The 27,794-nt window shown below is 47.1% G+C and overlaps 2 protein-coding genes and 1 long non-coding RNA gene across 4 annotated transcripts; 2 read left to right on the plus strand and 1 right to left on the minus strand.

The window, feature by feature from the left end:
• Positions 1 to 1,368: 1,368 nt before the first annotated feature.
• Positions 1,369 to 8,808, plus strand: APOC1 (apolipoprotein C1). Its single transcript, XM_083516079.1, has 4 exons — positions 1,369 to 1,543; positions 3,618 to 3,695; positions 6,359 to 6,509; positions 8,488 to 8,808. The coding sequence occupies exons 2-4, from the start codon at positions 3,641 to 3,643 to the stop codon at positions 8,561 to 8,563; spliced, it is 282 nt and encodes a 93-aa protein (XP_083372205.1). The 5' UTR covers positions 1,369 to 1,543; positions 3,618 to 3,640; the 3' UTR covers positions 8,564 to 8,808.
• Positions 8,733 to 12,408, minus strand: LOC310712766. Its single transcript, XR_014528998.1, has 2 exons — positions 9,655 to 12,408; positions 8,733 to 9,217 (listed from the first exon to the last, which is right to left on the minus strand). It is a non-coding gene; the product is annotated as an uncharacterized lncRNA (long non-coding RNA).
• A 4,974-nt stretch (positions 12,409 to 17,382) lies between these two features.
• Positions 17,383 to 24,893, plus strand: LOC310712734 (apolipoprotein C-II-like). 2 transcript variants are annotated; one of them, XM_083516077.1, is made up of 5 exons: positions 17,383 to 17,467; positions 17,955 to 18,008; positions 20,343 to 20,409; positions 23,978 to 24,134; positions 24,672 to 24,893. In XM_083516077.1, exons 3-5 carry the CDS (start codon positions 20,358 to 20,360, stop codon positions 24,760 to 24,762), a joined length of 300 nt encoding a protein of 99 aa, XP_083372203.1. In that variant the 5' UTR covers positions 17,383 to 17,467; positions 17,955 to 18,008; positions 20,343 to 20,357; the 3' UTR covers positions 24,763 to 24,893. The 2 variants fall into 2 exon arrangements, with proteins under 2 accessions (XP_083372203.1, XP_083372204.1); XM_083516078.1 differs by having other exon boundaries at positions 17,437 to 17,545.
• Positions 24,894 to 27,794: the final 2,901 nt, after the last annotated feature.

Here is a 27,794-nt window from a genome sequence, read left to right on the forward strand (position 1 = left end):
CGCACCTGGTCCTTCAGGGGCACAGTTACCCCATTCAGGACCAGGGAATCCTCCACACCTGCCCGCCTCCTGTCCCCCCAAAACAGTACTTCTGTCTTGTCAACAAACCTCAGTAGCACAGCAAAGATCATCACTATCTATCTGATCATCTCTTTTAAAATTGAAGGTAGCAGGGATTAGACCCAGGATGTTCTGCTTGCAAAACACGAGCTCTCTGTCTGAGCAAAGGAGCCTCCTTTTTGAGTCTCACCACTCACATCCTATGCATGTTGCTGACCCAAAGAACATGAGAAGACCCTGCAGGATCAAGCCAATCGATAGCATATCACAGGGGCCACTCAGATACCTGTGGGAAACTTGCAAGCCCTCTCCCCTCCGGCAGTTTCCAGAAAGATGACTGTCTCCGACTGCGTAGACAGAACATAGCTATCATGTCTAGTAGCCATTGAATAGCCTTATCTTCCTCGAATTTGTCAATTCCTCTTTTGTAGCCTTCCAAATTGTGGTGGCCTTGAGGCTACCTCAGAAGGTTAGAGACAGACGACGACCTTTGAAAATGCAAATTCCAAATCTGAGACTTTCAGGAAGCCCCCACAGACTGAGCGTTTTGAGAATCAGGCGCAAGTGCTTCCATGTGTGAACTTAAAAACTGGGGGGGAAATATGACTTGAGAGACCATAATCTCTTCTCAGTAGTGACGCCCTCCCACCAGATGTCAAAGAGAACAACAGCTACCAGACTTTTAGAAGACATCTGAAGGCAGCCCTGTTTAGGGAAGCTTTTAATGTTTGATGCATTACTGTATTTTAATATTTTGTTGGAAGCCACCCAGAGTGGCTGGGGACGCCCAGCCAGATGGGCAGGGTATAAATAATAAATTATTATTATTATTATTATTATTATTAGTAGAATCGTAGAGCTGGGAGGGAACCTTTAGGATCATTTACTCCAACCCCCTGAAACGCAGAAATATGCAGCTATCCCACAGGGGGACCGAACCTGCGACCTTCGTGTTATCAGCACCATGCTCTAACCAGCTGAGCTATCCTTTAACTGTGCCTAAGGCTATTTATCCTTCCAGATCACGAAAGCATCTTAGAGGCAAAACCCTATCCGGGAAGCCTCAAGAAGGGGGGCAGGCCTCTTCTTTTCCCCAGCCTTTTTGCAAACTGCTCAGGCAGACAAAAAGTACAAGCAAACTGGGCTGGGTGGAAGGTGGTTCCTTCTCTCTCCCCCACCCCCAACTTCCCAGTGACTTTAAAGTTTGAGGAAATGGGATTGTGCGTGTGCACACACACACACACACACACACACACATTTGCCTTCTTTTCTTACAGCATCCCTGGCTGCGGTTTAAATTCCTGGGAGGGATGGAGCAACCTCCCAATTGCAGAGGGGAGGAGAAAGAGCAGCGAGGCTCAGGTTGCTGCCCTCCGAGGGGCGGATGTTGGAGGCAGGGTGCTAGGTTTATAGGGAGCAGCTGGAGCAGCTGGGAAGGAATTCCGATTTCACCTTGGATTCTCGCCTCCACTCCCAGCTGCAAGTAAGTGGAAATATAGAAATGGATTCATTTGGCATGTGGGGAAAGGGGAATTCAAACGGGGTGACTAAATTAGAGTCAAGTTGTTATTATTATTATTTCAAAATCTAGACGTGGCAAGTTAACGCAGAGCCCCTGGCGATGGCATCTTAAATGAGAAGTGTGTGAAGATGGAGCACTTTCTCTCTCTGAGTGGCCTCATTCCTGCCTCTTTAACAGCAGGAATTTACTGCACAGAAATTCAGCAGGGAAAGCTGTTGCTTTCGCTGCATCTCCATGCCAGGGAGAGCTTCACCTGTTAAATGACTGCCTGCTGCGTTGCTTTTCAAAAACAGCAACAGAGCCTTTTAAAAAAAATGAAGCAAATCTAAGAACATGAGACCGAGCAAAGTGCAGGATTGGGGAGTGGTGTGGGGGCAAACGGACGGGACTACAGACTCAGAAGAGGGGAGAAAGGTTCAGAAAGTTTAGTGGGCAGAGGGAGGTGGCAGTGAAGTGCAACCCTAAGAGAGCTTTTTGCCTCATTTTTCCAAGATGTTGACTTAGCTTTTGCCACTAACAGAGGGTTGCAATTTTCTAGCCGTAGTAAAGGTAAAAAGGGACCCCTGACCATTAGGTCCAGTCGTGGCCGCCTCTGGGGTTGCGGCACGCATCACGCTTTACTGGCTGAGGGAGCCAGCGTACAGCTTCTGCGTCATGTGGCCAGCATGACTAAGCCGCTTCTGGCAAACCAGAGCAGCACACGGAAACGACGTTTACCTTCCCGCCGGAGTGGTACCTATTTATCTACTTGCACTTTGACGTGCTTTCGAACTGCTAAGTTGGCAGGAGCAGGGACCGAGCAACGGGAGCTCACCCCGTCGCGGGGATTTGAACCGCTGACCTTCTGATCGGCAAGTCCTAGGCTCTGTGGTTTAACCCACAGCGCCACCCGCGTCCCTTCCTAGCCGTAGTAGAACATCTGATTTTCATGCATAAAATCCCAGGTTTGACCCACGGCCTCTCTAGGTGGGTCTGGGACGTCTCCAGGCTGCAACCCTGGAAAGCAGCTGCCAGCCAGAGTATACAATACTAAACCACTGGTATAAAAGGATCTTCCTGCGTTTTTATGCCTTTAAGAGCTGCATGAAGCAGGTGAAGCTTTGACATGCCCCCTCCCCAAAATCGCTGTCAGAAGCTCTTCAAAACCAAGAGCAGACAGCCATGCAAGCGACTCAGATTTATTAGGAGTCATCTAACATGGCTGCATTGACCCCTGCCTTTCCTTCTTCCTTAATGGAGAGTTCATGCCATCGTGAGTTTCATACCAGGCAGAAATTCAGCCGGTGAAGGATCCTTCCATAACAGCATTGCTATGCTGGGGTGAAGCTTTGCCTGTCAGCTGGCGAGCTGTGAAACGCACCGGTGCCTTTTCAGGTGACAGGTGGCAATCGTCTGTCGCCGTCCTTCAAGAGAGGAGGCAGAACATCATTCCATTTCTGGGTGGAGGTGGGGAATCAGAGACGGGACGGGAGGGCAGTGAAGGAGCACATGGAAAGAAAAAGAAGCCATTTGCAGCGTTGTTGAGAATTTTACAATGTGTATTGAACCCAGTAAAGGTGCGGAAGATTTCTGCTGCAAGGGTTGCCAACTCTCTCTCCTTTTAAACCAGTCCCTGCCCCTGCGCCTCTTAGGGTGCTTCCAGGCTGTTGCTAGTTCCAGGTAGGGTTTGATCGCATACCAGCACTCAGGCTGCACAACTGAAGTTAATCTTGTGCAACAAACCCACCTCTCAGAACTGGACTTCTTGCTGGAAGGAAAGTAATGGGGAAATCCCTGGGAAGTGTGAGGTGATATAGCTGGCTGGATGCAATGTCATCTGACCTCCCTGCAGGCAAATCAGAATAAATACTCAATGAACGGCTGATGGCATCGAAGCTCCACACAAATTTTGTGAGAACAGTTCAGGATTACTTAGTCATGTGGAGGAAACCTTAGGCACAGTCGTCAGGCAGCGCACGAGCATTTCAACACCATTGTCACCGTTATTAACCAGTTCTCCCAAATATGCCCTTGTTTTCTTCCTTTTTTCCTCCAGGAACTCGAAGACCCTCCAACACCATGCAGCTTGCGGTTTCCGTGGCAGTGGTCCTCATGGCTTTGTTTGCTGTGACAGGTAGGAGCCGAAAACCGTTTCTTAGCTCATTATGCAGCGCCACCAATGCGACTGGAACAGGCTAGACTGCATCTATTCCCTTCCACTGGCTAATTTGGAAATTCTAGTTACGCAGGTTTGGCAAAGGATCCTTTCCACACCTTCCTGCTCCCAGACACACACACCCCGGGCCCAAAATAAGCCCCTCCTTCTGACAGCTCTTCCCATTTGACATGTCTGTGCAGATCCTATCACTGCAGCTGGGCAACATATTTTTTTCTCTCTCATATGAAAGCACCAACACTTCTTTTTCCTGGCCAGAGAAAATTTGGCTTCCCATCAGTGCCGGGTTTGGATCTGCAGCTGGCCAAGTTTGTGGGCAGAATCTGCGCTGGGCATTGATGTTAAGTGGGTGTGAGGTTTGGAAGCAACAGAGGCTTAAAAATAAGAGGGGGAGGCAGGCTGGACGTGATCTGGAGAGTGTTAACAAAAGTCACTTATATAATGAGAAAAGACTTGGTAAAACTTTACTGAGGAAAACAGAACAAAACACTGTATAATTTGAGGAGAAAGAACTAGAGAGCGGATTATTTTTTTCTGGTGGGGGGGTGTTTCTTAATTCAGGCCTTGTGCAGGGCAGGAAGACATTCAGCCGAACATACAGAGAAAAGCTCCTCCAGAACTTCACAGCCAATCACAGCATGTGCTATCTCAGCAAAGAGCATGCCACTATGTTTAGTTGCTAAGCAACACCTCCACCAGTTCCTTTTTTGGCCTGCTTGCTAGCGTCAGAATTAACCCTTAAGTCGCAAACTGAACGATCCCTGCTGTTGCACGTATCTAACAGATAGCAGGAGGAACCTTAGAGATCGCAGGTTTAAAGAAATCAAAATCAAAACGATTTCCCATTTTGGAGTTTTGTGGTGTGCGCTTTATGAGAGGAATCCTGTTTGTTTCATGAATCAAAACACATAGGCTGCAATCCAACCTCCCCCTTATGCTCCACTGTTGTGGGTTTAGAAAGAGCAGAGGGGTCCCCAGTCTCACTTCTCTGTGTGTCTGGGGTACCACCCTATCTTTGCTCCATCCCAGCTTCCACTCTGGCTGAGCACAGAAGAGCAGCTCTTCCAGGCTCCTTTAGCTGGTACCTCTCGCCTCAAATCTAGAATCCAGAGCCATAACCAGGTAGACTGCCCCACCTGCTGGATGCGCTCTCTCTCTCTCTCTCTCCCAGAGGAGAAAACTAGACCACAGAGGTAGCAGCCATAGCACACCACTTTGCTTTGGGGTAATACAGCAGCCCCATGGCCCAATGCCAAAGGCGTAATGGTTGATACCTTAACCCTGGTTAAGAGTTTGGGAGAGGTCAGGCTCTGCCTCTTGTCTCCTTCTCAGCACTTTGACATGAATGAGCCTCCCTTCCTTTGTCAGCCTTAACCATGGTTCAGCTTTACATCTGCGCTGGCTGTAACCAAGGTTGGGGCTTCCTAGCGCTAGGTGTTGTCTCAGTCGATTGAATGTTCTGTCTCTCCTCCCTCCCTCCCCCCTTTCCTTGTGGTTATTTTCCATGTTTACCCACATCAAATGCAGGGGTTCATCCCCCAATCTGTGCATCTTAAAAAGAAATAGAGGGAGCATCTCTCTTTAATGCTACGGTGGCTCAGAGTTGTAGGTGCACATGTGTGTTTAGCCGGTATAGAAAAAATTGCTTCGCCCCCACAGTCCATTGTGCCTTTTTATATTTCTGTTTTGTCCTTTACATTCCTCTCTCCATTTGCTTTTTGTTACCAACAGTCAGGGATTTTAAAGTGGCTTTTGAACTAGGGCATGGAAATTAAAAATTGTGTCTTTTACTATGTGGGCAGGATACGTTCTTCCTTACTTTTAAATTTAGGTACCTTTATGCATCCTTTTGTTGTGTGTGGAGTGGGGCGGGAATCTGCCTTTCATTATTAAGCAAAAAAGGGAAAAGTTCAATTGGCTGTAATTTGTATTTTACGTCAGACTTCTTCATAATAGGTTGGAGTCATATAATTGGAAATATATGAATATTTTGTCTGATAGCTGACTGTGTAAGTGGCACGAGAGAGTTCAATCTCTCTGTTATCACCTCTTCAGCCATTAGGAAGGTTTGAGATACTATAGCACTGGCAAGAATCAAAATTTATATGAAAATTGTTGAAAGTTAAGAACATGAATACTAGCAATATATCACAGCTTCTATAACCTACATATAGTAGGGGTATTAAAAATGAGAGTCGTCATGGCAATCCATAGTTAAAAGTAGAAGTTGGCAAATGTGTCCTCTTTTTTCGCTCTTCAAAATATGGCAGCCCTAACTAACCGAGGTTAGTTTTTAGCTAGGTTTGCATACCCTGGTTCAATTGAAACTTGGTTCAACCGTGCAAGGTTGAAACCATGCTAGCTAATTACACGTAAGATGTGATTGTGCCATACTAACCGAGGTTAGCTTTTGGCAGTTTTGCATAACCTTGGTTCACTTGAATCATTCATGTCGATGAAGATGCAACACAAGGACATGTTTAGGGCCAACCAGAGAATCAGAGAACAGCAGGAGGAAGGAGGGGAGTCGGGGCATATTGCAAAACCAGATATGTTTAGTTTCCAAGCTGTGCAATCCATTTCTCACTGCCTTTGCCACTGTTCTCTTTGCTTTCTCTAAGCCTCCGCTGAGGTTGAACCGACAGAGCCCTCCCTGTCTCAAAGGTTTGAGAACTTCCAGCGCAATGTTCAGACTTTTATGGACAACGCTGGAGAGAGGACCAAAACAGCTTTCCAGGAGTTCCACAACAGTGAGCCGATCACCAAAGCCAGGTGAATTTCCGGTGGTTTCCTTGCAAGGCCTGAAACCCAGGGCTGTGTACACACAGAATTCTCCCCATCCAAGAAAAGAATTCTGGGCATTGCAGTTTGTTCATGGTTGCTGGGAATTCTAACTCTGTGAGGGAGAAACTACAGTGCCCAGAATTCTTTGAGGGAAAGAGTGCGTGTCAAATGTGCCTCAGAGCCATAGTGTGGGCAAAACTTCAGAGGGGGCAACTCCTGAGACTCATGAAGCAGACAGAGTTTTGTGCGCCACGGAACCTGCCCTGAGCCCCCTAGCCTAGCAAAATATCTCACCTAACTACTTGAATAGAGAGCCAGTGTGGTGTAGTGGTTAAGAGCAGTAGATTTGTAATCTGGTGAACCGGGTTCGCGTCTCCGCTCCTCCTCATGCAGCTGCTGGGTGACCTTGGGCCAGTCACACTTCTTTGAAGTCTCTCAGCCCCACTCACCTCACAGAGTGTTTGTTGTGGCGGAGGAAGGGAAAGGAGAATGTTAGCCGCTTTGAGACTCCTTAGGGTAGTGATAAAGCGGGATATCAAATCCAAACTCTTCTACTTAGAAAGTGGGATGGCATAAAAAGAAGCTCCAACAACAACAAAGTCATGCTCCTTGATGAATCTGAATTATGTCTTTTCACCAATTCTCATTAAGGCCCAGAAGGAACCCGAAAGCTCCTGTGGGTTGTAGCATAGTGGCTCTGCATGCAGAAGGTCTGACACCTAGCATTTCCAGAGAAAGGCTAGGAATGGCCACTGTATAAAGCTCCGGAGAACCTCTGCCAGTCAGATTAGACCATATTGAGCTAGATGGATAGAGCTAGATTCAAGCTAAGTATAAGGCGGGTTCTTATATTTCCTCTCTCAGAGTACAGAGTTGGGCTCCAACTAAATTCCGGCTAGATTGTCTAGAAGGCATCAGGCCCTGCATTTGGGGGGGGGGGGGGTTGCAAAGGAAAAGGGGCCACAGTGGTAGCAAGGATCTGCAGAGAGCAACATCTTTCCCCAACCTTGACAGGTATCTCAAGAGAAATAACAGTTCCTCCAGCCACCAGTAGATGGAGAGAGCAGAGCGGGACAGAATGTGGCAGGGCGAAAAAGCACTCTCCCCAGTCACTGCCCCTTTGCCACGGCAGCTAGAAATTCGTTTCAGACACTCTTGTGGACTGGTGGCGATGTAGGTGCTCTCCGCCGGGCCCCCTTGCCCCCAGAATGCCTCCCCCTGAAGAAGGACCTTGCTCACCTCTGTGCAAGGTAGAGAAGGGGGCAAGGCAGATTTCAGGAGGCTGCCGCCGCCGCTATTGCATTATTGAAATCATTGAAATACTTTATTGTCACTTGTACAACTTGTAAACAGTGAGATTACACAAGCACCCCCCACTCAGCTCTTAGTCTTAATTCCCCTCGTTTACTGACGCACACCCACCAAACCCGAAAGTCAGTTGCCCTGTTGTTATCTTTTCATTCAGCAGCCTAACAGCCCACGGATAGAAGCTGTTCTTTACCCTGTTGGTGTGACTAATCATGCTTCTATATCTTCTGCCCGAGGGCAGGAGATCAAGGAAGTGCCAGCCAGGGTGTGAATCATCCCTGAGAATTTTCCTCACTCTCCTGAGGCAACCTTCTTCCGCTGTTTCATCCAGCGGATTCACAGGGCAGCCCATAATATCTTGTGCTGTATTCACCACCCTCTGTAGGCACGTCCTATCAGTTGATGTCAAACCAGCATACCACACCGTGATGCAGTATGAAAGGCCAGGGTGTGAATCATCCCTGAGAATTTTCCTCACTTATTTTCCTCATTAGAGGGGGCAGAACTGTTTAACAGCCAATTGGGGGAAGGAGGAGAGGAGGAGGGGTAGCGTGGGGGGTGGGAGGGGGGATGGTGCCCACCTCGATCAAGTGCCGTGTCTTGCACAGACCCTGGCGAGGGTGGCATGGCTCCTTCACTGTTCCCTTCCCATTGGCAGGAACTGGCTCTCTGAAAGATTCCAGCAGGTGAAGGACAAAGTCAAGGCGACGTTTTCCAACGATGGCTCTGCCTGAATCCATCCCTTCCCTCACCATCGCACACCTCTGATTAGAAGGGAGATCTGCATATGACTCTCCACCGCCAGCAGGTTGCAGTGGAGGAACATCTATTTCTCTCCAGGTGCAGAAAAATCTGGGAGGAGGAGGCAGGGCTGCTTGGCTGTACCTCTCCTCAGCTCCTCCATTTTCTATTTTTTTGTTATGCATTTATTGGAATCATTTATTACCCTCAAATAAACAGAAGATTCCTCGCTCTGTAATCTCAATTGTTATTGCAATGGTTATCTGTTTATTGATTAGGTTTTCTTCCAAAGGTTTCATCGTGGGGCAGGAAGAATTGTGATTTGGGTTCCTTCCCAAGTTCTCAAACAATTTCCTGAAGTTGCCCCACCAGCAAAACTATTTCTTCCTCTCTTCTTCCCCCCCCCCCCGCAAGGTATTTCATGTGCGTTCAAATTTTCACACGGTCAGACTCCGAAGTTGTTTGCGCTTCAAAGGACACACCCCATCATCTTCTCTCACAAAAGAACTTTGAAAGTCGCAGGAGTGAATTCTCAAAGAAAATTGCATCTGAGACCATGTGTGCGTGTATGCTAGAGAAACAGAGTGAGGTTGGACTAACTGTTTTAAGTTGACAAAAGTACAAAATCCAGCCTTTCCCCCAGATCCCTGAAATAGAGATGGGAGAGAAATTTGATTCAGATTGCATTTAAAAGTGAACTTGCCTAATTCACACTTTGCAAAACAATACATAGAACCATAGAGTCATCTAGCCAACCCCTGTAGATGCAGGAATGAACCGAAACACAGCCATCCCTCAAAATGCACATTTCTTTGAACTTTGTTGTGTGTGCATCCCAGCAAGGGTAGAAGATACAGCTTTGATTTCAATCCGCTTCCTCTGCAGAGGGGAAAATGCTCTGCTTTTAATTTTTCTTTCTGTAGGGACTGCAAAGGGTTTCCCATTAATCGCAATCCTAAACCTCTTCTGAAGGTGCACTCCTAATGCCAAGCATCTTCAAAGAAGGTTGCTGCAACTGCCAATCATCTAGTCATCACTTAGAGCAACTTTCTCCTGAACTCAGGTCCGTGTATATACAATATACCTTTAAAGCACATTTGCTGAGAATGGTAACCCTGTGAGGAGTAAACTACTGCACCCACAATTCTTTGAGGCAAAGAATATACTTTCAACGTGTTTGAAGTCTAGTATGTACACAGCCTCAAATAGGTGTCATTTCCCTGATGTCATTGTGACATCAGGTGATGGACAGGTGAATGGTCCCAACCCACTTTTCCAAGTTGGACTTTGGAGGGTGGTGGGCTTAGATTGTTGGATCAATCCATCAACCTCTGATGGATGATTTAGAACAGGCATCCCGAAACTCAGCCCTCCAGATGTTTTGGGACTACAACTCCCATCATCCCTAGCTAACAGGACCAGTGGTCAAGAATGGTGGAAATTGTAGTCCCAAAACAGCTGGAGGGCTGAGTTCCCACAGAAAATGTCCTTGCATAGACAAAACAATCTCAGCCTTCTGCTGCTTCTTGAATCTTCTTCTCCATTCTTCTCTGTTTCTGGAACAAATGATTCTCACACACAGAGAGAGAATATCCAACATAGATACCGTATTTTCGCTCGCTCCGTAAGACACACTTTTTTCTTCCTAAAAAGTAAGGGGAAATGTCAGTGCATCTTATGGAGCGAATGTGTGGTCCCTGGAGCCGAATTGCCTAGGGGAGAAAAGCAGATCATGCTTTTTTCTTTTTCTTTTTGAAAGAGGGAAGTGGGTATTGAAACAAAGCCGCTAATCGGCAAGTGATCGGGAGGGAGATAAGGGACACTAGAGATGAAGGAGGCTGCTTGGGAGGGGGGAGGTAAAGACAGCAAACTTGCAAGGAGAGGAGACAGGAAGACTAAAGCAATGAGGAGAGAAATTAGAAGAAAAGGAGGAGCAAAAAACTGCTCCAGCTAAGGAAAAGACACTAAGGCAAACAAGAGGGAAGGGAGTGTTGAAAGGAAGCAGCTGATTGGCGCTAGAGATAAAGGAGGCTGCCTGGGAGGGGGGAGGTAAAAGCCCATGGATCCTCAGGATTTTTGCATTGGGTCACCCCAAATTCACCATCAGATCACATAGCATGTCCATCGCTATAGCCTACATAAAAAAAAAATCATGCATCCACTGTTGCTTTGGGCCGCAATGGCACAAAAACGTGGTTACAAAGCACGGATCCACATGGATTCTCAGGATTTTTGCATTGGGATACCCCAAACTCACCATCAAATCACATGTCTGTGGCCACAGCATGAACCACAAAAATCATACATCCACTGTTTCATTCAGAATTTTATTTTCTTGTTTTCCTCCTCTAAAAACTAGGTGCGTCTTATGGTCAGGTGCATCTTGTGGAGCTAGGTTAGCAGGAGCAGGGACCGAGCAACGGGAGCTCACCCCGTCGCAGGGATTCGAACCGCTGATCTTCTGATCGGCAAATCCTAGGCTCTGTGGTTTAGGCCACAGCGCCACCCGCCACCCCAGGCATAGACCTTTTTTAAGGTGGTGAGGCTGCAGGAGAGGTTCCATCTCAAGTTATTTTGTGCTGTCGCCACATTGAACACCCCAAAGGATCTCCTCTCCGCTGTAGAAAGGACGACACAATTTTTATCTCCATAGCAGGAGAGAGGGAAGGACGTGTGAGGGGATTGGTGGGTGCAGAGTGGGTGGGTGTCTGTGTGTATGTACTGATGAGCACCATCAGTACCAAACCAAACTGGTTTCTCACTCTCCTTTGCATTGCAAAGTTTATGGGGCTGTCACCTCGATCTTGGAATAAAAGTCTTTTCAACGCTCTTCAAGCCCGCATGGAATCAGGGCAACATTTCCTGACCTCCTGTGCGTCTGCTCCCCTTCTGGGTGGAAAGGGGAGATTCAGAAAAAGGGAAATGAGTAAATAACACAGACAAGCGATCGCCCACAACTGGAAGGTTGCCAACTTCTTCTTTTCTTTTTTGAAACAAAAGCTGCAGCTACAGGAATCAGGGGAAGTTCATAGTTCCCTTAACGCTGGGTGATGTTGTAAACAAAAATTGGCCTTTTCCCTTATGGGGTATCCAAGAGCCCATATAGAGTCCTTACATAGGTTCCCTATTGGTAGGACAGAACAACAGAGGCCAACCAGAGAATATTGAGAAGCAAAGCAGCTAGTAAGCTTGATCTTTATTGAACTGTTGCAACAGGGTGCTCCCCTCACCCGCAGGAAAGGAGGAGGAACCCAGAAAAATGGCCGCAAAGCCTTATAAAGACTTTTGAAATTGCCACCCTGTAGATCAAGACCACCCCCAGAAACATCACAGAAGGGGTGTAACCTAAGACCACCCCTCAGATACATTATTCCTACATCACAGAAAAGGCGGTCTAAACAGAAATTTGAATGTTGTTTTTCTCCTGTCCTTGTTTATCTCCTGTCTGGCAGGTTACTTGATTGGATTGCCTGGGGAGCCTGGCTAATCTTTTGTAATGATAAATACTTAGTTCCTGGGCCATGTCACAGGCTCACACCCTATTCAAACACAGATATACCCTTAAGACAGGATTTGTGAAGGACAAGACAATGGGGAGGCTTTTCCATTTTCCTTTGACCTTGCAGAGAAAACATTTGCTCAGTTTAAGAATCAAAATGGCTTCAGGTCGGTCTTCCTGTGCTGATCTATGTACGTGCGGTTATGAACATTGCCATATATCTAAGACCTCAAAATTCCTATCACAGTGAAAAGCTACATTTGCTCATGTCTCGATATCAAACTGCTGTCTAAAGCAGGGGGCTTAAATAGCTTTTCTTCTTCCTGGTCGGCTGGCAACCTTATACAGTGGTACCTCGCAAGACGAATGCCTCGCAAGACGAAAAACACGCAAGACGAAAGAGTTTTCCGTTTTTTGAGTCGTTCCGCAAGACGAATTTCCCTATGGGCTTGCTTTGCAAGACGAAACGTCTTGCGAGTTCTTGCGAGTTTGTTTCCTTTTTCTTAAAGCCGCTAAGCCGCTAATAGCCGTGCTTCGCAAGACGAAAAAACCGCAAGACGAAGAGACTCGCGGAACGGATTAATTTCGTCTTGCGAGGCACCACTGTAATAACAATAGCAATAAAATCTGAGAACAGTTGTTAATATCTGAAAAAGAAATGTGTCTGGGCTGCCTGGAAGCCGCATTGCTTGGAGGAGAAAGTTTTTCCCCCTAATCCCTGAAATGTGTCGCTGCCTAGAAAAGCATATTATGGCCTTTGTCAGCCTGGTGCCTTCCAGATGTTTTGGACTACAACTCCCATCAGTCCCAGCTGATGGGAGTTGTAGTCCAAAACATCTGGAAGGCATCAGGTTGACAAAGTGGCATACTGGATGCTCTCAAGCAGCCCCTGTTGTTATACTCCCATCACATGTTCCAGGGTTAATTGATAGTGCTCAGAAAGGAGTATGTATCAGGAAGCCACACTGATGGATCTTAGTTATAAACCAGCAGTGTCTTCTCCTCCCCCCCAGCCAAGTCCCCCGCTTGGTGCCTAGAGATTTCCTCTGCTTGTGAGAGGTGGGGGGTGGGTTGGTTTTTTTGAAGCTCCTCCAGAATAAAGTTGGTTGATCAGTGACCGGGGACAAACATTGCACAAGGCCTAAGCAAACTGTCCTTGTCTGCCCAAACTCTGCCTGCTCATCACTTTGCATCCTTGAATAAACAGCCCTTTGGACTTGCCCATTGCTGGGGGAGGCGCGTCAAAGAAAGGTCCAGCCCGGGGCTGGGATGGAGACATCACCGAGCACAGACTGGCCGGGTGTGGCGGGTTAGGGGGAAAGGCCTTGTTCCACTGCTTCTGGTGCAGTCAGTGCGTTCACACAACTACTTTCCACACTGTGTATACAGTGGACGCTCGGGTTGCAAACGTGATCTGTGCGGGAAGCATGTTCGCAATCCGCAGCGGCGCGTCTGCGCATGCACGGGTTGTGATTCAGTGCTTCTGCACATGCGCAAAGCGCAATTTCGCGCTTCTGCACATGCGTGACCCCCGAAACCCGGAAGTAACCCGTTCCGATACCTCCGGGTTTCGGCAGCTCTGTAACCTGAAAAAGCACAACCTGAAGCGTCTGTAACCCGAGGTATGACTGTCACAGAGAGAGAAAAATTATGCACAACCTGCATCTTTGTGGAATTTTCCCAGGGAGGATCCTGTGTTGTATTTAGGCATAGTTAACACTTTGCTGCTGCGGACAGAATCATGGAATCATAAGAGTTACAAGGGACCTCAAGGGCCAACTAGTTCAAACTCATGTACAGTGGTACTTCGGGTTACATACACTTCAGGTTACATACGCTTCAGGTTACAGACTCCGCTAACCCAGAAATAGTACCTCGGGTTAAGCACTTTGCTTCAGGATGAGAACAGAAATTGTGCTCCGGCAGCACGGCAGCAGCAGGAGGCCCCGTTAGCTAAAGTGGTGTTTCAGGTTAAGAACAGTTTCAGGTTAAGAACGGACCTCCAGAACGAATTAAGTACTTAACCTGAGGTACCACTGTACTGCGTCTCATGCTCTACTGACTGAGATATCCACCAGGGCAAAAGCCCAATTCCTCATTCAGAATCATCCCACTGGACTTAATAATAATAATAATAATAATTTATTATTTATACCACGCCCATCTGGCTGGGTTTCCCCAGACACTCTGGACGGCTTCCATTTTATCTCAACACCAAGGCAGCCATGTTCAGTGAGGCTTCCTCCTCCTCCTAGAAAAGTGCCCATCAGAGCCAATGCCTTCGCTGTTCCATCTGAAATCACTACAAATTGTTGTGGACCAGCCCACAAGCGAGGTCCCAATTAAAGAAGAACGGCAACTTAAACTGATGGAATATGTGCAGCTTGCAGACCTAAAATATAGAATAAGAGAACAAGAAAAACATATGTTTAAAGAAGATTGGAAAACGTTTATTGAATATATGAGGGGGAATTGTGTACACTTGAAAACACTGGCAGCATTAAGATAAATTCAGCAGTGTAAATAAGTTTTTATGGATGTAATAATGGAATACTGAATGGTTTAGTTTGTGTAAAATATGGCAGGGGTTTATGTCATGTAAAACGAACCATGGAAAGAGAAGAATGGAAGTCATTGATATTTTAAGGTTATTTAAATGAATACTCTAAATTTATAAAACAGAAAACTTAAACACACACACACACATGTTTGTGTGAAGTTTGTTGTGGACTGACGGGAGGAAGAGAGGCGTGCGGGCGAGGGCAACCTCAGGGCCTGCTCTTGTGAGGCCATGTTCCCATCGTCGCTCACAAGGCATTAGTCACGACGCATGACAATCCTGTAGTTTCTTGACAAATCCTGTTGTTCAATGTGGGCTTTCCCCTCAAACCAGCTTCAATCCCATTAGAAAACCAGAAGCAGTAATGTGAACATACCCAACCCCCCTCAACTGTCCTGCAAAAACTGTGACATTCCGTTTTTTCCCCTAGCGAGAACATGGCGGCCATTTTGGGCACACCATAGTTCCCTCTTCCCTGTGGCCATAATCTTGAGGGGGAACCATGACATGAGAGATCACAGCGCCCAAAATAACCACTATGCTCTCAGGAGAAACAAATGGAAAGATGGCATCCCAGAATATAGTGTTCCAGTTTTTCCCTTTGACACGTTTTCCCTCAAATGACGTGAGTTTCTCCCTCTGGTGAACATTTTTGTCCATGCTGAGCATTTGCTACCCAAAGAAGGGCGACTTTGGCACCAATGAAAAACAGCACACACGTTCTCCACCATCGTGAGAAAACCCCTTAATCCCGTTTTTTATTTTAATTTATTCTTTGGCAGATGTACAAAAAGAGAAACACACACCAATAAATAAATTTAAGAAAGGGGCGGAATTAGATGCAGATGCACAAAGCATCTTTTTTTACTGTTCAATTTTTTTTAATGAATTTTTCAAATTTATAACCAATACAACACAAAAAAGAAAACATATAAAAAGAAAAACAAACAAACATATAGAATCTGTGATCATAAAGAGGAGAAATATCAAGAAGATTGGAAGAAATTTAAGGAATATCTAGCTAAATATTATAATATAAGTGGAAATACTTGCAAGTATCAAATTGGTTTAGGATTAAAGTATGTTGAATTGTATAATACTATGGATTGAGATTATGATGAAAAGAAAGGAAGTTAATAATTTGAACTAGTTAATTATATTAGAAAGTGAATATTGGAAAATTGCTAAATGAGATTTAATGAAAATCAGTTAGGAAGGATTCGAGGAAGTCACTTAATAATGGAAATTAATTTGGATTTTTTATCACAAAGCATTTTTTTAAAAAAAAAACACACACACCAAGACTCCTTGTGCTCCACTCCCCCTTTCTTCCCACCCAGGGCAGCCCTGCCCTCTGCCTGCCCCTCAGGGCCGGTGCAACAACACAGGGCTGGGCCTCAGGGGTGCAAGCCTCTCCTGCTCTGCTCTCCAGCAGCTGGTATGCCCCGCGGAGGACCTTAAGGTCCACAAATAACAACACTTTGGAGGTCCTGAGTCGCAAGGTGGTTAGATTGGTCTCAACTAGGGCCAGGGCCTTTTCAGTACTGGCCCCGACGTGGTGGAACGCTCTGTCACCAGAGACCAGGGCCCTGCGGGACTTGACATCTTTGTGCAGGGCCTGCAAGACAGAGCTGTTCCGCCTGGCCTTTGGTTTGGACTCAGTCTGACCCTTATGTTTCCCTCCCCTTATGGTCTTGATTTATCAGCTATTTTAAAACGAGGCTGCATTTTAAATTGCATTTAACCTTTATTTTAAATTGGTTCCCCCCTCTCTTTCCCCCCTATTATGTTTTTAATTTTATTGGTGTTAGGCGCCCTGAGCCCGGCTCTGGCCAGGGAGGGCGAGGTATAAATAAAATTAACTATTATTATTATTATGAGTTGCCCAAGGGAGGAGGCTGGCAGCGGCAGCCATGAAGAGGCAATGGGATGCTCCCTCACAGCCGCCATCGTCATCAATTTGGACAAACGCCGGCTCTTCCTGCTCCCAGAACTCAGCGCTGGCAGGGGAAATAGGGACCTTCTGGGATCAAATCAGAAGCCGGGGCGGCTTTTGTAATTCCAGGACTGGAAAATCAGGACCCCTGGAGGTCCTGTGTATCGGGCGAAGACATCCCTGCCTCCCGTGACCTCACTGCATTTTAAGCTGCTAATATGGAGGGCTGGTTCCATGCGGATTAGGCCAGGGGCAGCCAGTAGCTAACAGCCCCTGTGGGAGGCAGTATGTCTCTAGGTACAAGTTTCTGTGAATCCCAAGATGGGGAGAGCACTGTTGCACTCCGAGAGGGGCCTCCAAAGGCATCTATCTGACCACTGTGAGATCGGGACGTTGGACCAGATCGGCGTTTCTCAAACTTGGGTCGCCAGTGGTTTTTGGACTACAACTCCCATCATCCCTAGCTAGCAGGGCCAGTGGTCGGGGATGATGGGGACTGTAGTCCGAAAAACAGTTGGAGACCCAAGTTTGGAACACCCTGGGCTAGGTGGACCTTTGACTTGATCCAGAAGGGCTCTGCTTCATGTCCTAAACTCTCGGGCCTCCAAAGTTGGTAATGGATGGGATAACTTTATCAATGGGCAGTGTCCCAACTGTTATTCAGCTGAGCCCCACAGCCTGCTGGCTCCTAAAGGCGAATATTCGCTGGAAACTCTCGTCCATCAGTGTTGCAGCTCAGACCTGTTTGCTTGAACTTTGGACATGTCAGGGGATGTGCCATTTGGCCAAGAGGATTGTGGGAGAAGGTGGGGCTGTGAGTGCAAGAGCGCCGTCTCATATAAAAGCGCGGTGGCTAATTCTGGGACAGGGAAGGGCAACACGGACGACGACGGCTGCAGAGAGTGAGTGTGCTTGTCTGCTCAGGGGCTTAACTCTGCGGCCACCTCCCTTGTACCTTTGGAAAGACCAGCAGGAGCCAGGTTTGACAAGGGAAAATGGGGGAGAGAAGTTGTCTGCGTGCTTGACTCCTGTACCCATGCAACAGATGAGGAAGTTGAAGCCACGCCAGGACCCAACGGGGAGATCCGTCACATTAAGATGTGCTCCTTGGAGACCCAGGGACCAAGGCCAGGGGAGGGGGAGTGTTGCAGAATTTAGGAACTGGTGTTATAATTCCCCCACCTTGTTTAAAAAAATGTTGTCTGTTGTCCTCGGATGCCTTGCCCACAGTCCATTTATATTTTTGCATATTTGAGAACAAGGTAGGAAATCAAACAGGCTTTTTGGAATTCTTGTTCTAAGGAGGTCAAGGGCTGACCTCTGATTCCGAAAGGGGAAGAACCGTTGTCCCTAACGGGCTCTGTTCACTTGCATATCTTCTGTGCTTAGTTTTAGGTCTCCCTAACAGCAAAGAAGAAGGAACGCGGCAATTTAAACTGAGAGGTAAGTCTCCATTTCTACTAGCCGACGTATTTCATAGAATCATAGAACTGTAGAGCTGGAAGGGACTCGCCCCCCCCCAAGGGCCATCTAGTCCAACCCCCTGCATTGCAGGAATCTCACCTAGATCTTGTGGGAGTCTGTTCCACCGGACATGCTCTTGTGGCTTTAACGTGTTTCCACGCCGAAACATAGCAAGTTTCCCACTAAATATCTAATGCCGGCGAGAGCTTCACCTGCTTAATCCCTGCATCTCGGACAGATGTTAGAGATACGAAAGGCAGAGGCTATTGAAAAGTTTGCAGCTGTTCCTGCAAGGCTGGAGGATCTGTGGCCCATCAGATGCTTTGTTGGACTCCAACTCCCATCAGCCCCAGCCAGCATGGCCAGCGGTCAGGTATGATGGGAGTTGTAGTCCAGTCACATGTTCCCCTCCTCGGCTTTACTGAACGGCAGCCTTCAGCATTATACTTCGAAATGTGTACTGTGAATTTATGGTAGCTTCATTAAGCACATAAGAAGATTAATTGGATCAGGTCGAAATGTTCTAGTCCAGCATCCTATTCTTATAGGAGCTATCAAATTGTTGTTTTCATTTCTATACCAGTTTATATATAAAAGTAAAGGTAAAGGGACCCCTGACCATTAGGTCTAGTCATGGCTGACTGTGGGGTTGCGGCGCTCATCTCGCTTCACTGGCTGAGGGAGCCGGCGTACAGCTTCCGGGTCATGTGGCCAGCATGACTAAGCCGTTTCTGGCGAACCAGAGCAGCACACGGAAACGCCGCTTACCTTCCCGCCGGAGCGGTACCTATTTATCTACTTGCACTTTGACGTGCTTTCGAACTGCTAGGTTGGCAGGAGCTGGGACCAAACAACGGGAGCTCACCCCGTCACGGGGATTCGAACCGCCGACCTTCTGATCGGCAAGCCCTAGGCTCTGTGGTTTAACCCACAGCGCCACCCGCGTCCCGTAGTTTATATATATATATATATTTAAAATCTCAAAGCAGTTTACAACCTCCGTTGGAATGTCAAATAAAACAATCCAGAATAGTACGAAAAACTATGGTAGAAATGGATTCTTTTTTTAAAAAATAATAGAGAAAATTAAAGGAAGCAGTTGAAAAGAAAAAGATTGACAAAGGTAACCACAGAAGGGCAGAGGGAAGTCGAAGCATTCAGGGACTCCTAAATGAGGGTGTTGATGATTAACGTTTGAATTTAAATTTGTAATGTAAAATTCAATAAAAATATAATTTTTTAAAAAAACAATCCAGAATAAAGCATTGCAAAAGAAAATCAAATCTAAAGTATACATTCAAGACGATGCAAATTAACAAGAAAGCTAAAATGCCATCTGAAAGATTTCAAAATAAGGCATTGCAAAGGAGGCCACTGCAGAATGCACATTACCCTGCAAGCGGGACCAGAATGGAACAGCAGCTGTCCCCACTTGTCAATCAATCAATCAATCAATCAATCAATCAATCAATCCTGCCTCCAACAGGGTAGAAAAAAGCCAGTTGTGGCTAGTAGTAGCCATTGATAGCCTTTGACCTGGCAATGATTTCCAGATGTCTCCCAACTGTGTTGTTCTATTGCCAGAGTTGTTTGCCTTGCATCAACGAAAGCAAAATGTGTTTTTTGTGTGTGATGAATCTGCTCATTTGGCTGAATTCAACTTAAAAATAAAACCCCCGAACACTGTAACCCTCCCTCCTAGCACAGAGGGTGAGAAAGGACTGTGTTTTATCTGGCAACGATTTATTTGTGAGATTCAAAATGTTTCAGCAAACACATATCATGGCCGTTGGGTCGGCAACTCCAGGGACTCCGCAGTAAGTGGATAGGGATGAATAAGATATCGACTGCCATCTTGTGCCCTCTGCCCTTCATCCAAGACCACCACCCCTTTATCATCACAACGACCCTGTGAGGTGGGCTACACTGAGAAACAGTGATTGGCCCCAGGTCATTCTGCGAACTTCACAGCAGAGTATTTGAAATGTCTCTCCACAGTCTAGGTCCAGCTCTGGCTCTTTAAAAACAAAAAGTATAATAAAGATAATAGAATCATAGAATTGTAGAGTTGGAAGGGACCACGAGGGTCATCTAGTCCAACCCCCTGCGATGTAGGATTCTTTTGCCCAACGTGGGGCTCGAACCCATGACCGAGAGATCAAGAGTCTCGCGCTTAACCGACTGAGCTGGATGGGGGGGGGGATTTGTTTTGGCTGGGAAACAGCAGGACCCGCTATATCCCACGAGGGGCTCAGCTTTGCCTGTTTCCTAACCCGGTTTACTTAAGCGAATGTTTGTGTTTCGACATCCTAGGCGGCGGTTGTGAAAATGGATCTGAAACTTGTGGCCGCGTCGATCCTGTTAGTGCTTTTCTGCTCAGGCAAGTTTCCTCCGATTGCTGATTTGAGAAGGCGTGTCTGTATATGGATATCTGTATGCGCCGTACATTGAAAGCGAGCGCACCCAAATCGCTGGGATTTGTAGTTTGTTAAGGCTGCTGGGAACTGTAGCTCTGTGAGGGGTGAATCATAAGAACATAAAAAGTGACCAGGGGCCCATCCTAGTCCAGCAACCTGTTCTCACAGTGGCCATTGAGATGCCAAACACACAAACAAGACCTGATCACAAAGAGCATTTCTCCTCCTATGGCTCCAGCAGAGGCACGGCCATTTTGGCCAGTAGCCACTGATAGCCTCTCACCTCCATGAATTGGTCCAGTCTTCATTTAAAGCCTATAGGTGGGCAGCCACCACTGCTTCCTGTGGCAGAGAGTTCCACAGTTTAAAGATGTGCTGTTCCCAGTATGCTTTGTGGTGGCATCAAAAGAGCATGCGTTAAATGTTTGTGGTGTGTACAGCAGTTGACGGCTGTGCTTCGGTCTCCGATAAAGTGGAAATCACAAATAGTTTTATGTTCCGATGTGAAGTGTAAAAGGCAGGTAGGATCAGGCGAAAGGGCCCTTGAACAGGGCACATCCCAAATGGTTGCAATGAATCCAAAAGTTCCCTGCGCTTTTTACCGTTTGTGTGCATCTAAACCCCACTAAGCTAATAAAATGCAAGTCAGCATGCAGAAGACGGAGATTTATGTGAGAGGTGGAATGTGAGAGGTGGAATGTCTCAGGCTGCAGATGCTATGGTGATTGGGGGGGGGGGGCAATGGTGGCAGTTCTTTGGCTGTTCCTCCAGAGCCCCATGCCATTCCTCCCTGTTGAGGGATAAGGGCCCGTCCATAAAGGTACAGGTATTAGGTCCAGTCGGGACCGACTCTGGGGTTGCAGCGCTCATCTCGCTTTACTGGCCGAGGGAGCCGGCGTACAGCTTCTGGGTCATGTGGCCAGCATGACTAAGCCGCTTCTGGCGAACCAGAGCAACGCATGGAAATGCCGTTTACCTTCCTGCCAGAGTGGTACCTATTTATCTACTTGCACTTTGACATGCTTTCGAACTGCTAGGTTGGCAGGAGCTGGGACCAAACAATGGGAGCTCACCCCGTTATGGGGATTCGAACCGCTGACCTTCTGATCAGCAAGTCCTAGGCTCTGTGGTTTAACCCACAGCGCCACCTGCGTCCCTAGGGGCCCGTCCATACTTTGACTTAATGTGGATTACAAATTCCTTGCATCTCCTTGAATTCCTTCCCCCTTCTCAGGGCCGTCTTAAGCATATCCAGTGCCGTGGTTCAAAGCTCCCTCCAGCGCCGCCACCCCCCATTTCCCAGAGTTTTTTTTAGGTAGGATGGCGCTGCCAGTGGGGCTGGAGGAGGCGGGCAGCAGCTGGAGGGCGGATCCTCCACCGGGGAAGAGGCGGAGACTGAACACGGCGCCTCCTGGCTCAGCTGGCCACTTCGTGCTGTGGTGGCCATGGCAGACGGAGGCTCCGGGTGCGGCGCTGCTTCGGCGCAGCATGGCGGAGGCGGGTGAGGGCAGCGAGCTGATGCCGCATCCAGCCTTCGCCTCTTCCCTGGCGCCCTCCAGAACTTGGCGCCCTGCACTACTAGCCTCTATGGGTAAGAAGGCCCTACCCCTTCTCCACGTCACACTTCTCCTCCTTAAATCTGGAGATTCCTTTGGCTTTGAAAATCCAGGGAACTACACCGATTGCATAGGGAATCTCCAGATTTACGGAAGAGAGGGCAGCAGCAGCTGGAGGCGAACGCCACAGAATAACCACTCTCCCATCAAAACTGGAAAGCGCCGTTTGTGAGGCCGCACGCGGCGCCCCGATCCCTGAGACAACGGCAGATGTTCCTGTTCCGCCTCCCCATGTCACAGCCCTTTGGGGTTCCCGCCAAGCCTCAGTTCGAACGAACCTATCTGTGGCAGGGGGAGGCGGAGCTATTTGCGTAGTTGAAAGGGGCGGAGCCTACCTGAGAGCACACAGTCAGCTCCAGAGCTCCCCCCCCTCCCCTCCCTGCTGTTAAGGGACTGGGAAGGAATTTCTCTGCATTGGCAGGTGTTTCGCCTTCCCCGTAGCAGATGTCACAACTAAATGGGGGGGGGGCAGTGCTGGATCTACGTATAAACTAAACAAGCTATTGCTTAGGGTCCCACTCTCTTTTGGGGGGCCCCAAAAAAAATTAAAGGGGAAAAACAACTGGGTGTACATTTCCAAAATGTAAGATAAAAAACAATTAAAATAAAACCTACATACATCAACACTGTATATAGGGTGCCTACATTCTGCATGGACTGATGGCAACATGTGCAAATGGCTTGAGATACCTATTAGGTCCATAAATTACCATATAGCATCTATTCAACACAAAAAACAGCGGCAATTTGTTGTTGACAAAGGACAGCTGGACATATAAAGGGCCCCATTACCTTCAGTAGCTTAGGGCCTCATCAAACCTAAATACGGCCCTGGAGGCGGGGGCGTGAAGTGGTGATGCATACCTTACCCCCCACGGCAGCAATCCCAGGGTTCCCCGTTAAAGGGGCTGAGGCGGAGGGGAGTCACTGGCCATACGCTGAAAGGTTGTCAGTGGACTCCCCATCATTGGTGTGAAATGGTGTCTTCCAGAGCCAATCCAGACAGACCTGATTACCCTGATGTGCCTCAGATCAGGGAGCCAGCATGGTGCAGTGGTTAAGAGCGGTGGACTCGTAATCCGGTGAACCGGGTTCGCGTCTCCGCTCCTCCACATGCAGCTGCTGGGTGACCTTGGGCCAGTCACACTTCTCTGAAGTCTCTCAGCCCCACTCACCTCACAGAGTGTTTGTTGTGGGGGAGGAAGGGAAAGGAGATTGTGAGCCGCTTTGAGACTCCTTAAAAGGGAGTGAAAGGCGGGATATCAAGTCCAAACTCTTCTTCTTCTTCTGATCCCCAGCTGGGGACTGGGAGAGATACGCGCCCAATGCCTAAGCCAAGGTCTTCCTACATCTGAAAGTTTAAATAAAGTTTTGGCCAATTTAATCCCATAACATGTTGTCACGAGTCATTCATTTCTTCCGGGTGGCTCTTGGGGTCGGGGTGTGTGTGTGTGTCTCTGCCTGGGCACACAATTAAAAGAGACATGACGAGTTCACAATCCACATTAAGCCGAGGTATTTCTGACAGGGGACCCCCTAAATTAGCGTATTGCCCTCAGGTGTGCAGGGAGATGTTATCCGCATGCCGGCTTTAAAGTAAGATTTCACAGCCAGCCTAGTCACCCTCTGTATACAGAATGGTGGGGGCGCCATCTTGTCCTCCGCCTCAGGCGGCAAAATGCCATGGACTGGCCCTGGTCATAAGGAAAGGCCCAAACCGAACAAACTGTGGTTTCATTTCCCTTAATGAATTTACATCTCTCTTTGAACAGGAAGCTCCCAGGAGCTTACAATAACTTCAAAACAAAAGTCACCATTTCAATCACCCGAGGAACACAAACAATAAATAAAGCAATTCATCCCCCAAATCTTAACAGTTTACCTTTTTTTCTTTTCTGTTCACCTTTTTTTGCAGAAGTCTCCAGCTATCGCTTGCAGAAACGAGAAGCCGAGGAGCCGGAACTGTTCGCTCAAGTTAAGGAGAAAGTCACAGGGGCCTGGGAACAAGTTTCCAGCACAGCCCAGGGCTGGCTAGCGAAAATCCAAAATCTGGAAGTCACAAAGCCAATAATGTGAGAATAAGGCAGGGGACAACCAGAGAGGAGGTGGACGGAGGGAGGTTTTCCAATAATTTCGGGTTGTAGCCAGTGTTACTCATACTCAGAAATTGAAATTGATGGACATGACTAACTCAGATCTATTAATTTCACTGGGTCCACTCTGAGTTCAAAATCTGTATTTGCAGAACTATGATAGCACTTTAAACTGTCATGGCTTCCCCCAGAGAATCCTGGGAACTCTCATTTGTTAAGGGTGCTTAGAGTGTTAGGAGGCCTGCTATTCCCCTTCCAGAGCTACAATTCACAGAGTGGTTTCGCAAGCCAATCCCTCTTCCTAGGGAACTCTGTAAATTATGGATCTGTTGGGGGAATGGGGGCAGGGTCTCTTATCAACACCCAGCACCTTTAACAAACTACATCTCCCAGAATTCTTTGGAAAAGGGGATCCCATGAGTGTTTCAAGCGGCGCCACTATGCTTTAAATATATATGGTGTGGATGTGGCCACTGACGACCCATCTTCAACCCTTCTTTCCTTTATCCTTTCCAGAAACATGTACGAAAACAGTGTGTCAAGGATTAAGACCTACACGGACATACTCTCCGACCAAGTTTACCACCTGCTGCAAAGTGAGAGTTAATGTCGCCCACCTTTCTCCCTTCTGCAGAGACTAGTCGCTGAGGCTCAGGGAAGCCTTCGTTTTTTTCATACATTTTGCTTGTAAAGATGCTCCCATGCTTAGGAAATGAATAAAGCTCCTTTCCTGCTGAAGTGGCTGATTTGTGAGTTGCATTCTTTCTCTGGGAGGGAGGAAAGTGTTGACATTTCAACCGATGAGCTACAAAATAAGGAGAGGCATTTCAGGGTGTGTGTTATTCTCAGCTCATTTTTCTCCAGTCGCTAGCTGGGTTCTCCACATTTCCACATCAGTTTTCATTCTATTTATTTATGTTAAAAGGTCGTCGTGGAAATTCGCCTGCTCCTAGCCGTGAATGTATCCCAACAGACACATTCTTGAATTCAATTTTGTGTTTTGATTGGGAACCTTAGGGTGGTGGGCACGCAATAGATCGCAACGACAAAACAGTAATTACACCTTTTGCAAAGCCATTTTGGCGTTCGTTATTTTCTACCACCGCATGCATTTTTATTTTATTTTTTGCAAACATTAGCATATGCAACCTTGTATTCATTACCTGGCTCGAGGACTCGCTCGCAAAATTCGGGAAAGTGTGCGAGGGACGGTTGCGATTTGATTCGCGCAATGCTTCGGAAAGCACAAATTAGGTAAGTTCTCTTTCAAATGCAAGCTGACTTTAATTTCTGCCACCCACCAACTTCCCCTACCTGCCACTCATTCTGTCACCTTAAGAACTTTGGGGGAGATATCGCGAGGTTAGAGGGAGCTAGAATTCTCAGCATTCTGACTATGCATTTCAACAGGGACAAATGTAAGTTTCTATATTTGAAATAATCAGATGCATAAATATAGGATGGGGGGGGGGAGAGAGAGACATGTGCATGTGAAAGGAATCCAGGGGTCTTCATAGACCACAAGCTGAACATGAGTCAACAGAGTGATGCAGCAGCAAAAAAGGCAAATGCTATTCTAGGCTGCAGTCTAGTGTCCGGATCAAGGGAAGGAATATTCCCGCTCTATTCTGCCTTGGTCAAACCACACCTGGAGTCCTGTGTCCAGTTGTGGGCACCACTATTTAAAGAGGATACAGTGGTGCCTCGCAAGACGAAATTAATTCGTTCCGTGAGTTTTTTCGTCTAGCGAATTTTTCGTCTTGCGAAGCACGGTGTCGGAAAAGTTTTGGAAAAGCTTCAAAAATCACCAAAAAACCTCAAAAAAGGCTACCACACTGCGTTCTATGAGTTGCTCCTCGAAGTCAAGTCGCAACTGTATTAACGGTGTTAAGAAAAAGGAAACAAACTTGCAAAAAGCACAAGACGTTTTCGTCTTGCGAAGCAAGCCCATAGGGAAATTCGTCTTGCGAAGCAGCTCAAAAACCGCAAAACCCTTTCGTCTAGTGAGTTTTTCGTCTTGCGAGGCATTCGTCTTGCGGGGCACCACTGTATGCACAAGATGCAACGTGTGCAAAGGAGGGTGACCAAGATGATAAAGGCTTTTGGAAACAAAGCCATATGAGGAACGGTTGAGGGAGTTGGGCGTGTTTAGCGTGGAGAAGAGGAGAATGACAGGAGGTATCAAAGCCATCTTCAAATATCTCAAGGGCTGGCACGTTGAGGATGGAGCATGCATGTTTTCTGCAGCTCCCAAAGTTAGGACCTGAAGCAATGGCTTCAAGTTTACAAGAAAGGAGATTCCAACTAAACATATGGAAGAACTTTCTGGTGGCAGTGGAACAGACTCCCACGAGTAGTGGTGGACTTTCCTTCACTGGAGGTTTTTAAGCAGAGCTTAGAGGGCCATCTGTCACAGATATTTAGTTGTGGTTCCTGGGGGGGCCTTCCCAGATCCTGACACTGAGTTAAACCACAGTAGGTATGTTTGCATCTTCACCGATGAGGCTTCCATTGGTTCAGTTGAACATTTTCTGCTGCCTAGCGCCACCTCCAGGGCTTGGAGAAAATTGCACAAGTGAAATAATAAATGGTTAAAAACCTAAGAATTTGGAGAGTGTGGTGTCTTGGTTTTGCCATTGTGGAGAGCTTTGAAACATCCTACAATGGTCCAGTAGCATGGCATACACTAATACATGTGCCTTTCTATTTAATCTTCACCCTGTTTGCTTAGGAGACAAATTTGCAGTGGTGTACTACAAGGAAACAGAACTCTGGGACTATTTTCACAACAAGAGTGAGGATATGTTCCAGCGTACTGGGGTAATGGACAGACCCTCCTTGTCCTGGAAAACATATGACCTTGTAGCTTTCAAGCTTGTTTGTGATAAATTATCACAGAAAAAAAAAGCCATTCTGGGAAATAACCCAGGAGAGGCTGGGTACGTCGTCCCTTTCCTTTGACCGCTCTCCTGTTTCAGGATAGCAATTTAGATGGTGGATGTTTCTCTGAAGGATTGTTTAATTAATAGCCAAAGCCGCTGCGTTCCAGCTGGCTGAAGATAATTTGTTAAAGCCCAGTGTGTTTTGGTAGTTGAACTTATATCGTCGGAGAAGTAAGCCTTGCTGTGTTTCATGGAGCTTACTCCCAGGCAACCGGTTGTACAGCTGCAGCCATGCCACAGCCAATAATAATACCTGATGTGTTGCCTTGAAGTCTAGCTAGGAACAGGTTTGATGGTTATAGGGTGGGAGGGAGGAGCAGGATCCAGGCTGGCTAAATCCTGAGCTCCTCCACAGGCCACGCTGACAGACGGGTGGGGTTGCCCTCTTGTCAATCACCAGGTGACACCCTGAAAAATATATGAAGATTCCTGTCAGGCCTAATTTGGCCCAGGAGCTGGAGGTTCCCCGTAATCTGTTCTGAAGATTTCACGACAAGTTCCTGCCCCTCAAAATTTACTCCCACGCCACTACCAATTATGAACAAACTGCTAGTCTCTGGTGTCAGCGCTGCTTAAAATGTTTTTTTTATTAAGGCTTGACCTCAGGTCACTCAGCGCTGCAAATAATAAGACCATCATCTGGTGCATCCAAGACTTCTTTAATTCTTTTTCTTTTTAAAGCAAATATATTTATAAA

This window comes from Podarcis liolepis, assembly GCF_965112155.1.
Source record: "Podarcis liolepis genome assembly, chromosome: 7".
Lineage (NCBI taxonomy): Eukaryota > Metazoa > Chordata > Lepidosauria > Squamata > Lacertidae > Podarcis > Podarcis liolepis.